Below are 15,590 nucleotides of genomic sequence, written 5' to 3' on the forward strand. Positions count from 1 at the left end.
AGTAGGTAAAATGAATAAACCATATTCGCATGTATTTACACACATACATCTTGAAAACTATGTAGTAAATAAACAAGCAAAACTGCCAGTGGGAAAATAACACACAGTATTATACCTTTCTTGTAAATCTAGAAAGCAGATAACAATTTTACATATCATATACAATGTTATAAATCATTAATATTATATGTTATTATGGCTATTTGGAGGAAAAAATTATTTTTTAAAACCAATTACTGTTGATCTCAGTATTCTGAGTATATATCCCAAGAATATAAACAAAAATATCTGTAATGCAAAATATTTTTAAATTAAGCAACAAGTTCTATAAGATTGAAAAATACATAAATTATGTGAATATCCAACTGAGTGTAAAGATTTCTAAATGGATTGTTCACTTACCAAAACCCCTAGCAATCATTTTAATTTTTATTTTTTATTAGTACATGTATGAATTAAATTATTAAACATGGATAAAAAAGACAACACATCAACTTCGTGACTCCAGGGACAGCGCAGATCATGAGAGGCGTAAAGAATGGGGAAGGTCAGTGAGGTTTTCATTGTAACATTAAATGCTTATTTTCACAATTTGAAGAAATGTAATAAAATGTTAGCATTTGCTAATTTGATGGTAGTTAACTCTGTAACTTTTTCATGGTTCTAAAACTCATTCCTTATTTTAAATAAATGTCTATTAAAAATAACCTATTCAATTATTTGATAAGCATTATGCATTATTGCCATTCTTATTGTCCTTGAAAGTATTCTGTGCATATTATATCTGCGTCTCTGTGACTGAATACGCTCCGGCCTCGGTTTCATCATCTGGATAATACGGAAGGGGAGAACACACGGTCACGTGAGATTCTTCCCACCTACGAATCGTGCGAGGACACATTCGGACCAGAGCAATTCCACTTTGTGTTATTTGTTAACACTAACCCAACAGGCTCTGCTCCTCTGGGAAGAAAGGGGAAGTAAAAAGAACTAGGATGTGTTGTGTACCAGCTCCCCACGATGGCCGTCATCATTCCTTACTGCAAATGTAAACTTACGAAACTTTAAGAAACAAAAATGTTATCTTACAGGTTCTTCCTGGCTCAGACACTCCAAGCGCAGTTTCTTTCCCGTTCCCCTGTATTCCTCTTTCCCCCCACTTTAAACCTCATTACCTAAATCCGTCAGCACCTTCTTTTCCTCCCTTTAAATCTCCTTTTCTGAAAAGTTACCAGGAAGTATAAGCATGCACAGCAATCAAGTTTTCTAAAATCCTAGGAAACCTCTTTTCTTCCTTGCATCTTCAAGGTCTGTTTCACATAACGTTTTAAATGTTCCCCTGTCCTCTCCCAGGAGGCTGCGGCGTCCTCGCGGGGCACAGGAAGCCAGCATGAGAGCGGCTGTGCGGGATGAGCTTCAGCGGGAAATCGGGACTCCTGACTGCGATCCGGGCAGGGCGGTGGGGGAACAGGTCACACTTTGCAGCTGCCGAAGGAGTAGCACTCGGCGACCCTGGGGGGAGGGGGTATAGCGAGAGTGGGTGGCTGGGGTGCGGGGAAGGAGCGCTGCCCAGCTCGGAAACGTCGTGCAGCCTCCTGGCACCAGGGGGAAGGGACATTCGGCGGAGCTCAGTGGGGAGGAGACGGCCCAGACGGCGGGGTTGCAGCCGCGCAGGGCGCGAGGGACCCGCAGCTCCCGGGCTGGCGCCGACCTGGGCCGGAGCCCTAGGCGCCAGAGCAGGGGTGGAGCTCGGAGTGGCCATGGGCTACCAGGGACAGCAGCGCATCGTCCCGCCGCAGGTAAAGGCCCGCAGCTCCAGGCCAGGTCCCCTCGAGTTTCACGCCCCTGGCAACCTCTCCCTGGGGTCTTGATGTAGCACCGCAGAAAGTTGTCCAGGAGGAAAAAAAAATGCTTTAATCTGATATTTTCCCCCTTGACAAGCACTTTTTAAAATATAACTCAATTTCACAAGAAAGAGCACTGTTGGCTCCAACAGACCGGGCACTGTGTGTTCCACGCAGCGCGGGGCCGCGGGGCTTGCCGAGCTCGGCCGCACCTGTGGCTGTGACTGTCCCTCCTTATGTCCTCATCACTGTTGTGCTATCGTTATTGCCCTTACGTATTATTACCGATATGTTAGAACCTTGCGCTGCATATTTGTTGGACACTTTCTATATTTTTGAGCTTATAAATACTTGCTTCATGACCCTTATATCTATTAAAATAGGGGGATCTAGATGACCGAGAAACCCTCGTTTCTGAGCATGAGAATAAAGGGAAATCTTGTCAGTCTGCTGCTGTTTTTAATGTTGTCAACTCGATTATAGGATCCGGTATAATAGGTAAGTGTCCTAAGTTCTGTGTGATTGTGGGTTTTTTGTTTTGTCTTGTTTCCGAGTGCAAAGGCCAAATTTAAGACTCTCAGTTGCTGCCAGTGTTCATTGATTCTTTTTAAAGGGAAAAAAATCTCAGTGAGAAAATTGGTATTTTTCTGCCTTAAAAGCTGTCTTCCCTCCCACCAGAGAAAGTCTCTTTTATGCAGAAAATGTGATTGAGATTCATTCTCCCACACTTAAGACCATTTTGCACATACATTGTGGGGCTGCACGAAGGAGAAGCTGAAAAATTGCTTTTTTCTATGTGCTCTCTGGTCACCAGATTCACGCTTCTCCTCTTCCTGAAACGTCATTGTTACTTGAAATACTTTTACTGTGACCTCAAAAACCTCCAAATATTTGTAAATATTACAGGTACTGAAGTTTATTGTGAAAGAAATCTTGTGAAAAAAATAAACCTATATAATATTGCCTTACCCATCTATATAATGTTAAATTATGAATTTATGGTGCATTAATTTTAAATATTATTTAGTCAATGGCACAAACTTGATGACTGAAAATGGATACTATTGTTTTTGACAAAGGAGCCAACCAATCAATTAAAAGAAAGGAATGGCTCATATTTTATCAATGTGTTAGAAGCAAGGAAAAATTTGGGGAAAAAACTTAAAGTACCATTTTCAATGTTTATTATTCTTTCGCCATTTGAAAACATTCCATTTCAGAAAAGGGAAGAAAAAACAAAATCTTGAAAACTGCATTACTCACTGAGATTAGAACTTTTTAGTACCATTTTTGACATCCCAAACTATTGAAAATTTTATGCTTATCTGCTTTGAGTTGTTTTTCTTATTTTCTCACAAGTAGATGTTCTTAGTTTTACTTTTATTCATATATGAACTGAAAAAATGATTCACAAATTAGAGTTACCTGAGGTAAAGCGGGAACAAACAGGAACAGACATGTTTAAAATCTTACATCTCTGTGCCACGGAGGAGGGGGCAGCTCTGCTTGGCAGAATTCTAGAGTTGATTCCTGATGTGAATGCTTTAAACTGATTCTTGTCAGCAACACTAAAAGAGTATTATTCTGTTCCACAGCCATTTTTAAGGAAATCTTTTCAGAAAATTAAACATCTGAGTGAAAATGTTTAAAGTTTTTATTTTGAATATTTTATTTCCCATAGTCTACATCTATTTTTCTAAAAGTTATAAGAAATAATTTTATATACCGCCTCAGCTGTATAAAAAATGCTTTGAAATTCATGTTTTTCTTCCCTATTCTTTTATGGCTGCCTCATTTTGACTTCAGGATCAGTTATTTTGTTTTGTTTTGTAGTACTAGGAACTAAACTCCAGGCATTCACACTAAGCTCCATCACCAGTTCATTTCATTTTATTTTATTTCATTTCATTTTATTTTATTTTATTTTATTTTATTTTATTTTATTTTATGAGACAGGGGCTCACTAAGTTGCTAAGCTGCCCAAGCTGGGCTCCAGCTTTTGATCCTCCTTCCTCAGCCTCCCACAGGGTCAGCTTTAATAATATCTCATAATCCTGCTTCAGTCCATTATCATCTCAGTTTTCCATACTGGCACATAAGGAAGAACTGAAGCCATTTATCCATGTATTCCAGGGCATCTGTCACCCTCACCCTGAAATAAATCTTATTTATGTGAGATTCCATCTATTTTTGATTTACTGCTTTCTCATTCTTATTGCAAAACCCTGTAAACTTACTCTTTTGACATATCCTAGTAACTTTTTAGTCTGAAGTAAATGTATTAATATGCATTTAAATTTAAGGCTATCTTTTGTACTATTAAAATTATGTCTTATAAATATATACATTTACTTAATTTATAGTATTACATGCAGAAATTGGGATAACACTTCTGTATTTCTCTATGTCTTATTAATGTGAGGTTGGGGTTTTTATGCTTTTTCCAGGACTGCCTTATTCAATGAAGCAAGCTGGGTTTCCTTTGGGAATACTGCTTTTATTCTGGGTGTCCTATATTACAGGTAAGTACTGTTCAGTTGCCTAGACCTACATCTTAAATTGTACAATGACTTCACACACAAGTATATCCTGCCATTAAATTTCCACGTTAATTAAGAAGTGCATCAAAGGATCCTGAAGAATTTAAGCATTATGTCTGAGGAGATTTATTTTTATACTAATCCTTTCCTTTAAACAGATTTTAAAAAGTAGAAGAGCATAATATATTACCCAGCTGAAATCCTTTTCATGTGCCTTTTCGCTTCAGGCAGAAAGGGGTGTGTGGGAAAGCCAGTTTGGAGGTTAAGGCTGAGAGAGGACCATGCTCAGAAAGTGCAGACAGCGGCGCTCTGTGAGCAGGCGCATGCAAATGAGCTGCCTTTGTCAGCTGCATCTGTGCAGGTGGAACTGGAAGCCTGGTGCTCGATATCAGGGTTCACCACCTCTCCCCACTTTGCCTGAACCTGCCCTGTTCCCGGCCTGCCCGTTTCTAAATGCAGCACTGAGGTACTATTAAGTCACTTTCCTCTGCTCCCCTCTTCGTGTAATGGACTCGTTCACTCCAGGTTTTGTCACTCTGAGCTAAACATAGCTCTTACCACTCATAATCCTCATATTCATCTCTTCTGTTATCCCAATCCAAGCCCTGTGATTCCAACAGCTCACCTTATAACAAACCCGGCATCTTCCCTCTGCCTTGGGATCACTATGAAAGAGGCAGCCCCTTCTCTGGAGTGTTGGTCCCTGGCTCAAAAGAGCCACCTTTCTGTGAAGCTTTGACTCCTTTAGACACTTCTACTCCTATATTTCCATAGTCTTCAGCCAATGACTAACTGATAGGGATCCAAAAACCAGCTTCCTGGCCAAACGTGGTGTAGCTGGAGCTCCAGAGTCCCCTCACCACAATGCTAGGACACAGCTAGACACGCCAAAGACCACACCCTTGGTGAGCCGCTTCAGCTGCCTGATCCGTCCACTCCCTTCCAAATTACTGGAGGATTTGGGTCATACAAGTAAATGAATTAGTAATTTACCCTGATTACTTGGTATCATGGGACCCATAACTCTGTGCTTATTAAGAGTTACTGGTATTTAAAACTTGCGTTTCATTTGTTAAATCGTTGTCAATAGATACTGCCTACTCCCTTATCCAAAGATTCACCCTGTCATTTTTAAATTTCCTGTTTCCTAGATAAGCTGAGCTGACAAATAATTAATTTCCACCCAGGCATAATGCTACGGTTTAAGTGCATTGTAAATGTTTACACATACTGTAAGCCAGCAGAGAGAAAACATTAAACAATATACATCACCAGAGAATTCAGGACTTCAAGCAAATAAACAGTTGGCTGAAGCCAAATCATATGATAAGTAAATAAAGCATAGCATAAACGACCACTTTTTAGCAACAAGTAGTCTCTTTAATTCTGTCTTTGTGTTTGTGAAATGTTGAAGAATTATAAATACTTATAAAAATGATTTTATTTTAATTTGCTTTAAGATTTTATATTTGGTGATGAGAATAAAATGACTTTTATTGCCCCAGCATGCTTCAAAAGAAAATTTCACTGTTGAATAGCATTCATTTATTCATGGATTATTTTTTAAAGTTTACCTATCATATATTTACAGAGAGGTCAAAAAATTATAGTCACTGATATCTGAAATACATGAACTTCTTTTTTTTTTGGTAGTACTACGGATTGATCTCAAGCCCTCACACATGCTGAGCAAATGCTGTACCACCGCATTATAGCTCCAACCCTTTTTATTTTATTTTTTGAGACAGGATCTTGCTAACTTGCTGAGATTGGCCTATACTTGCAATCCTCTTGCCTCTGCATCCCAGGTAGCTGAGATTATTATACTCACTGGCTACCGTGTCCAGCTGAAATACCTAAAACTTTTAAGAGAATAGGTTCATGGCCTGTATTTTACAAGCAGATGAAAGCATGTGTATTTATTATTGCCATAACTCTGAAATGTTAACTTTAGGCCATACATTTTGAACTTTCAGAATCCCTCAGCATTCTCATTTCAAGTATGCAATTCTTCCCTAACCCTCACAACATTTATGAAATTGGTTGCCTCCTCTCATGACACAATTCCTCGTTGGTTCTCTTCCTTAGCTGATCAGCAACTCCAGTTTTCCTGTCTTTACCATCTGTCTACTTTCTGACCAGTCCTCCAAATTGCTGCAAGAATTATCTTTCTAAAAACCTGCATTTCATCTCTGTTATTCCCCATTCAGAGCACCCAAAACTTCGTAATGACAAACACAACAAAAATTTATAGCAATCAAATCCCTTCATGACCTGGCCTCAGTCTACATTTTTAGCCTTATCTCTAACGTGTCACCAGCACTCCCTCACAGACATTGCCCTGTACCCATTCTGAACTGTTCAACTGCCCACATATAGGGCGTGTTTATACGCTGCCTCACACCTCCCACTGAGAGTCCTGTTGCCTGACCTTCCTCTTTTTCTCTACCAGGCAAATTCTAGTTCATCCTCTGGACAGCATTCAAATTTTCAGTGGAGCATTTTCCAGCCCCGCCCCACTAAAATTAATAACTACATTCATTATGCTTGCAGAATATTTTTAAATATCTTTATTAGGTCATTTGTTACATTTAGTTAGAATCAGGTAGCCATCTAGCAATCCTGATAGATTGACATTAATTTATTCTTCAAATATATACAGAACACAGTGGGCTAGGGCTTGACACTGCTTCCAGTATAGAAATAAAGAACAATTTTCCACGCCAGTATGAAGCTCACAGCGCAGCGTGCCTGGCAGACAAATACCACGTAATGATAATACATCATGAAAACACCATAATAAAAATCTGTACCCCAGGAGAAGGAAATTGGCATTGAGTTACCCGCAAAGAAGTGGGAATATTCTGGGAAGGAGATAGCGCCACTGAGTGTTCAGGAGGAAAGTGAGTTAGTAAGGAAAGTAAAGGAAAGGTACTGAGTAAGGGAAGTGCACACAGGAAATGTGTGATTCAGCCCTGCTAAAGTGTAGGGGTGATGTTTACAGTGGACAGAAGGGAAACTGGAGCAGGTTGCAGGAGCAGATACGAAGCCTGTCATGTAAAGACAGTCATTATCATTTCCTGAGGGCTGTGTAGATGCTGAGCATAATGCAGCCCCAACACTAAGTCCTTCTGACCCCATGAAGAAAGTGTTCATATTTTGCTTTTATGGAGGGAAAGATTGTGACTTAAGTGGTTTAAAATGACTTACACAAAATCTGCAGTTGGGATATATGGGTAAGTGCATGGATTACGAGGCCAGGCTATCAGGACCTGGGTCCTGACTTTGCCACTACTGCAATGTGCAGATCAGAAATTGATTAACTTTCTGTGTCTCACTCTTCTCGTTTATTAAACAATGATAATAATGGCACATTCTCAGTGTTACTGTGAACATTAAATTAGTTATTATAGGTAAAGCAGCTTAGAAAAGACCTGGAAAGTGGAGTAGCATTGTGAAAGCTTTTGCTAGTGGTTTGTGGTTGTTATTATTATAATCTGACTCCAGATGCAATGGGTTTTTTCAGCCATCATATCCATCCTGTAAAACATAAATAAAACCAGCACAATCTCTCATTTATTTATCCTCTGTAACACATCATGCATTTGGTAGACATTTAAACACACATCTTGAAGACTGAGAAAATAGCCTAAAGATCCAGTATAAACAGTATAAACTGGTAAAAACTAGTTCTTCTCAAATGATAGGAGGACAACCCAGAGAATATAGCATCACAAAGACTGAGAGAAGATAATCAGGTGAAAGGGAAATGGCAAATCGGTCTGAAAGAGCAAATAATATAAGGTGTAAGAAGTACATAATTGGACTAATCAACTTGGAGCTCATTGATGAACTTAACAGAAGACGTTTCATTGGTGTAGGAGGGAATCAGAGTGCAAATCATACAGCACTGTATTTTCTCCTTCGTAGTTTAATGCATTTCCAAGTTACCCAAGAATAAGAAAGAAATCACTATGATAGGAAAAAGAGAGATTTTTAAAAAGTAAGCACCACATCCTGTGCATATTTTTGTACCCAATACAGCCACAGTGTCTTTCAGTAAAAAGGCACAGACATAAATGAAAAAAGAGAAAAATTAACTTTTAATCTTATGATATCCATATATTTATGGTTATATATTTATGGATATATATATATATACATGGATATATATGTTTATACTTTCAAATTTAATTCTAAAATTAAGACTGAATTCTCTAGATTATAAATTTCAAGAAAATTTCTTAGAGTGTTATTTTATTTTGTTACAAAACAAATCTTCTGTATCTCTTAAATCTACTGTTTTCTAAAATGTCCATAGCATTTTTCATTCTCAGCCTGCCCACTTCAAATACCTGTGAAATACATGACTACTTACATCATGTTACTTGGACCTTTGAACCACATCCTGTCATCTGCGGGTGCGTTGTTGGGTTAGGAAATTAAACTGGAACCTTAGCACTTTGATTCTGTGTGCCTTCTTGTCCTGCCCAGTTTGTTGCCTGGATATGGGAAGTATATTGCATCCTGCTTGAAAAATATACAACTGGAAATGTTACAGTTTCATGCAAAGTGATACTTTATGAAAAAAACTGAATGTTCTCATAGCAGAACTTTGTCATTGAATAAATTCTTCTTTTTAAAAGTAGAACAACTATTTTTATTTATTTCTGTTTGAAATGGTTTTTTTATTTTTTTTATTTTAAAGAGAGTAGTAAATGAGAAACAAAGAGATAGAACAGTAGCAGCATACCAATATCACAAACATAAACAAATCAAAGCAAGAACATTCAAAGTGATACAGTCCCAAGACAAAATATTACAAATAACAGTGGTTGTTACATTACATATCACTATCCTCATCTACAATGCTCAGATTAGTATGCGTCTGCAATACATAATGAATGCATTCATCGTGGGGAGTTGCGCGTATGTACATTGCGTCTTACTCTTTATTTTCCTTTCCCTGACCCTCCTCACTTCTCCATCCCTCCTTAGATCCCCTTCCCATCTGCCAAAGGTCTACCTCCCTGTTCCTATTGTCTACCTGTATTTCGAGCTTAAAGTTATTATTCTTTGGGCTTTTCATATAAGAAAAATCATGCAATAAACTCTTCTTTAAAAATTTCCCTTTTCTCTGTGATAATTAAGTCAAAATACTTTGCATCAAATGTATTCTGACCTTTGTCCAATTTTTATTTTTACCGTAGACTTTTCTCTCGTTTTATTGATAAAAGGAGGGGCCCTCTCTGGAACAGACACCTACCAGTCTTTGGTTAACAAAACCTTCGGCTTTACAGGCTATCTCCTGCTCTCCATTCTACAGTTTTTGTACCCTTTTATAGGTAAGATGACTGTTGAGATAAACATCTTAGTGATTTGAATTAACATACAACCATTTTTGAATACAAATAGCTTAAATCATCAGTTAAGAATCATTCAAGAAAAGTTAAAAGTTGAAATATTTCCCAAATTAAATATTTACATCCATTACTAACTGTTTTTTTGGTCTATTTTCTGAGTACTTTTCTGAAATAAACTGAAGGTCATTTTCAACAGTTTAACATTTAGGTTTTCCTTCTAGCAAAAAAATCTAAAAAAAAAAAACCCAAAATGATCTGGGATTGACAGTGAATAAGAGATGATACAGACTACTAGGGCTCAATAAATTCAATTTTTTTAAAAGAAAACCTAAGAAGTTGTAAAAGCCATGCACTAGGATAACATACTATTTAAAGTTTAACCATAATAATGAGTATGTTACTTCATACTTCTTAAATAAATAAAATGTTAATTTAAACCAGTGACCACAATGACTTCATTTCTAAAATCAGTGTTACAGAAGTTACTGTCCAAACAACTAGTTCCATATGCTTCCACAGATGGCTAAGACTATATTTTCCCCCAAAGTCTTACACTTTCTATTAAGGAGTTATTTTGGTGCCTTAAAACTTGCTATTATTATGCCTCACTTTAAGTAGGACATGTGTTCCAAAAAAAGTGTTTAGAAATTGAATTTTAATTGCATTTTGAATGACTATCAAAACTCACTATTTAAAGGTGTTCTGGGATAAATCAATATATAAAGTGAAATATTTTTGTAATACAAATCAGTATCCTATGATAAACTGGTTGTGTGATTATTTTTAAAGTTGTACATATTGGTATTCATAATATATATTTGAAAGTAGTATGATTATGCTAATATTTGGCAAGTTATAACTGATTATACTCAAAATACTTAAGATAATGTACATGATGGTTTATTGATGACTTGTTTTAATTATGCTTTTAGCTATGATAAGTTACAACATAATAGCTGGAGATACTTTGAGCAAAGTTTTTCAAAGAATCCCAGGAGGTAAGCTAAACTAAGACTTTTCAGGCTTTAAATACATTTACTTTATGTAATTATTTATAGTTAATGTAGTTCATAATAACTTACAAGTTCAACATTGGAAAGTGGAAGCATTGAATTATTTCAGATGTCTTGCAATTTCTATGACCCATGTGAACTATTGACCTACTTTTATATATTTTGGTTTTTATTTAGCTAACTAAAATGTTATTATTATTCATACACTTACAATACTTTACATTTCAAATTCCTTATGCTTCATGTCACCAACTGTCTATAGGAATATGTTTTCATATCCTATTTATATTGTATAATTTCTTAAATAAGCATGCCCTTTGTGCCCTTATTTGTGTTAAGCTATAATTTAATGCAGTAAGTTAGCCTTTTTTTACTGTACACCCTGCAAGTTTTAACAAATGTATATAGTCATATAACCACAGCTACAGTCAAGATATACAGCAATTCCGTCATTCTCCAAAACTTTCCCAATACCACTTTGTAGTAAAAAGAAATACTCCCTCATCTGTAGCTTCTGGCAGCCCTGACTGGGTTTCTGTCCCAGCTGTAGTTTTGCTTTCTCTAGAGGATCATGTAAACGGCAGCATCCAGCGTGTAGCTTTCTGAGTCTGGCTCCTTTCGTTTGGCAGGGTGTGTCTGAGGTTTTTTTATGTCTGTGAGTGTAGCAGTAGTTTGTGTTAGTGTTTGTGTGTGAATCTGTGTTTAATTGTTCAGCATTCCATTTTGTGGATGTACAGAAGCATAATTTTTCCTCCAATTAAAGGACATTTGCATTATACCCGGTGTGGGGTGACTACAAAAAACTTCTATAAACGTTCTCAAGTAGATCTTTTTTTTTTATTTTAAAGAGTAAAAGAAGGATAACATAATAATGGGGGGGCTTACCAAATTACAGACAAAGTGGTAGGAAATTATCAGTGGTTATTGTTTTACATATTGTTATCTACAAGATAGTTTCTCAGGAAAACAAATAGACAAATAATAGTGAGTTACAGACAAAAGAGGTAGGAGATTATCAAGAGTTGTTGTACTATACTTTGGTATCTTCAAAGTGGCTTCTAAAGAAAATAAATAGAGCTATACATGAGTGACTTATTGAATAATCATTAACTTTTCTCAATGGTTGTAGGAAACACGTAATAATGGACATGCATCCATTTACAAAATAGGAAAGGAACAATACAAACATTACTGAGTTATGGATAGATTAGTAGGAAAATATCAGTGGCTGCTGTAATACATGGTGGCATCTTTGAAGTGGTTTCTCAGGAAGACAGAGATACGCAAGAAGGATCTAACAAGTAGTTACAGCCTAAGGGTTGTCAAAAATCAAGTGAGCCGTCTGGGGCCAAAGCCATTTTTTGTAGCATTTTCTCTCCAGCCTCCCATCGCATTGGGACCCCACAACCAGTTAGTGTCCTCTCCCCAACTGTCAGCACAGGCAGCAGGAATCCTGCTGCAGACTTCTCCGGAGCTCTACCACAGCCTGTACTGTCAGGAGAAGAATGGCTTCCAGGGAGTCTCCTCAGGACTTGTGCAAGGTCCTCCTGGTTTACAGCTTCGGAGCAGCTCTCATGCCCCCAGTCCACAGGACCTCTGACTCCTCGGGCTTAGTCTGCGTTCTCATATTCTCCAAGTCCTTGTTCAGCAGCTGCTCCTCTGCTGACTCTGGACCTTTCTGGTTCTCAATGGCAAGAGCAAGAGTGTCCCATTGCATGGCATGTATTCCCAGGGGTTTCTCCATGTTTGAATGATTCACACACGTCTGTGGGTGAGCATCTGAAGCCAGTGCATGGTGGGCCAATTGCATCATTGGTTCTCTGTGTCATGGTTGTTTTCAATTGAGCAGCGGTGGGGGCCTGAGAGCCTGCGCGCAACAGAGCTCACCACCGCATGGCTCACCCTGCGCTGGGGGGCCCTTCTTCCGGGAGTCTACGACGCAGGGAGTGAGCCGGTCAGAAGACCGGCGCTCACTGCCCGTGGCTCCCTGTGTGCCAGGGGTCCTCTTTCCGGGCACCTACGAGGCAGGGAGCCAGCCAGCCAGTCAAGTAGGTCTTTACAACATGTACCATAACCTCACTTCCCATTCAGCTTTTCACAATATCATTGTTAGAATAATTCAGAAAGGATTAGCCTGTTTTCTCTTAAGAAAAGTATCAGAGAAACTAATTGGAAATCTGTTAAAATAAAGATGCAGAATTTTATAGCATCACTTAAGTATAGATTCATCCTTAAGTTATTTTACATTTACATTTTTGTGATTGATTTCTATTGTTACATGGAGTTTATTAACTCAAAGTCATTGTCATTGAGGTAGATTTTACATTGGTTGTTATTTTTAAATAATTATAGCTCAACTATTTAGTCATGTCATCAATGTGTTACTTCTACCTACAAACACTAAATAATATTTGTTGTATTTTAGTTGATCCTGAAAATTTGTTCATCGGTCGGCACTTCATTATTGTGCTTTCCACCGTTGGCTGCACCCTGCCTTTGTCCTTGCACCGAGACATAGCGAAGCTCGGAAAGGTAATTATTGTATTTTAAATAGACATAGAAATGAACATTGTTACCCCCATTAATTTTGTTTATCCACAAACCATTGGGCAAAATTCTTAATTACAATGTTTTTAGTTTCTTCTGGTTTATGATTGTTTTACAGTGAACTGTGGTTGAATTATTAACTTGCTTTTGGGAACTGACGGTTAAAAAGTTGATGGAAGTGAACTAGAGATGTTCATCCTTTTTCAAGATAGATGCCCTAACTGATATTTAATGGCACATTTCTAAATTTAGAAAATACAAAGAAATATACTTAAAGCAACTTTCATTTTTGGAAAATGTTCCAATTTTTGTACATAGCTTCAACAATATTCAAGAATATTCTGACTACTGTACTTTTTATTGCTAGTAATCATTCAGTCATAGCATGAGTATATCAAAAAGGGGTGTGTGTGTGTCTGTGTAGGTGTGGGTGCACGAATTAGCTGAATGACTGAACTACTCTTTTATTTCACATGTTCAGTGTAGTTATTAATATTACCCTCTAAATACAGAAAGCAAAGCATTCATAAAAAGCAAGCTACTAATACCTACCATATCAATACCTGAAGATTTCCCTCTAAATATTTCTTGAAAGTATCATACTGAGATGTTTAAATACCTAAATCTCCTATTAAGCAAAGTAGTATGGAGCCCTGATCTGGAGTCAGGCTTGCTTGCATTTGAATTCACCCTCTGTCACTTTCTAACTGTATGAACTTAGGCATGTCATTGAATCTGTCTGTTCCTGGGAAGAACCATGGACTCAGCTAAATTGGAAACACTTTCTAATTAAAAATTAATAATTTATAAAACAAAATTAAAGATAATGATATAAAGTAAAATCAATTTGATTTTTTTATTTACCAGAGAAATACTTATTAGAGAGACTAAAGTAAGCTGAATCATTTAAAAAATAAAAATAAAAACACAGAGCCAGGCATGGTGGCGCATGCCTATAATCTTAGCATTCAGGAGGCTGAGGCAAAAGGATGATTGAGCGTTGGAGACCAGCCTGGGCTACAAAGTGAGCTCAAGTCTGGCCTGAACTGTATAACAAGACCTTGTCTCAAAAAGACAAAAAAATAAAATAAAACAAAATAAGTAAAAAAATAAAAACACAAACCTATTGCACAGAGCACATACACACACTGCAGTTTCTATTTGAGCCAGTTAAAATAGTCACAACAGAGAAGCAGAGGCAGAACCATTAGCGAAAAAAATGACAAAGCTGGAAAGCAGAGAAAAAATGCAAAGGCATCAAAACTGGAGGGGGTAGTATATGTGTTGTGCTGGAAAAGAAAGGGCAAGAGAAAGATAGAAGTAGAAGAACAATTATAAATTTCTTAAAAGGGCAAATCTATTTAAAGCCTGAAGAATGAAGAAAACAAATTTTCATTTTATATTTATAAACTAAAAGTTCTCATTTCATACTTTATGCACTAAAAACATTTAAGGCCCTCTACAAAATTACAGCAATAGTCATATTTGACATGTGCTCATTTATGGGGGTAACAGGACAATGATCTCACAAGAAGTTACAGGCCTAAGATTATCCACACCCGTTTATAAGAATATAAATTGTGGAAGAATTGGATTTAAAAATCTGTGCATTAGTTTATCCAAGTAAAAAAGAAAAGTACATAATATTTTACATAAAGAAAAGATGTTCTAAATCTATAACATGTTTTCTTTTGCAGATCTCCTTTATTTCTACAGTCTTAACAACTCTAATTCTTGGAATTGTAATAACAAGGGTAGTTTCACTGGGTCCACACATGTAAGTTTTGCTGTTACACTTGTTAGTCTTTGATTTGTAGCCTTCACTGAGATATATACAAGACATATTATAATTCAGAAATATAAAGCAATCAGAACTGTAAAGAAGATATAGAAATATAAATAACTAGAAACACCACTTGTCTTCAGTATTTGAAAAATAGGAGAAAATAATTATATGTAAGTAAACGTATTTTTCTGTTGAACCCTACAAGATTAATGGAATAAAATCAAGTTTAGTTAGCATTTCGCAAGCCATCCTTAAGCACTAGAATAAGGAAGAGATTTTGAAAGTGATAAACAGGAGTGAGGTAGACATTGATTTATTTTTAACAATTTCATCAGTCAAGCTGAAATGAAAAGGGTAAAGAATATGACTGTTTTTTTTTCATCCATTGAACTAATGGTAGTCACTTTGAAAACTGTCTTTTATTCTGTTCTAATATTATATTCTTTATTTTGTTTTAAACCATTCTATTGTTTGTTAATTAACACTAATAGTTGGTA

At 36.9% G+C, this 15,590-nt stretch overlaps 1 protein-coding gene across 2 annotated transcripts in view; it reads left to right on the forward strand.

The window, feature by feature from the left end:
- The first annotated feature begins 1,659 nt into the window (after window positions 1–1,659).
- Slc38a11 (solute carrier family 38, member 11) overlaps window positions 1,660–15,590 on the forward strand; it is a 50,468-nt gene continuing 36,537 nt past the window's right edge. For both annotated transcript variants that reach the window (XM_005393302.1, XM_005393303.1), the window contains exons 1-7: window positions 1,660–1,799; window positions 2,228–2,342; window positions 4,292–4,366; window positions 9,595–9,729; window positions 10,680–10,745; window positions 13,186–13,292; window positions 15,005–15,084. In XM_005393302.1, coding sequence (XP_005393359.1) covers window positions 1,761–1,799; window positions 2,228–2,342; window positions 4,292–4,366; window positions 9,595–9,729; window positions 10,680–10,745; window positions 13,186–13,292; window positions 15,005–15,084 — 617 coding nt within the window. In that variant the 5' untranslated portion in view covers window positions 1,660–1,760. The remainder of the gene's footprint in view (window positions 1,800–2,227; window positions 2,343–4,291; window positions 4,367–9,594; window positions 9,730–10,679; window positions 10,746–13,185; window positions 13,293–15,004; window positions 15,085–15,590) is intronic.

This window comes from Chinchilla lanigera, unplaced genomic scaffold, assembly GCF_000276665.1.
Source record: "Chinchilla lanigera isolate Chin_1 unplaced genomic scaffold, ChiLan1.0 scaffold00048, whole genome shotgun sequence".
NCBI classification, from domain to species: Eukaryota; Metazoa; Chordata; class Mammalia; order Rodentia; family Chinchillidae; genus Chinchilla; species Chinchilla lanigera.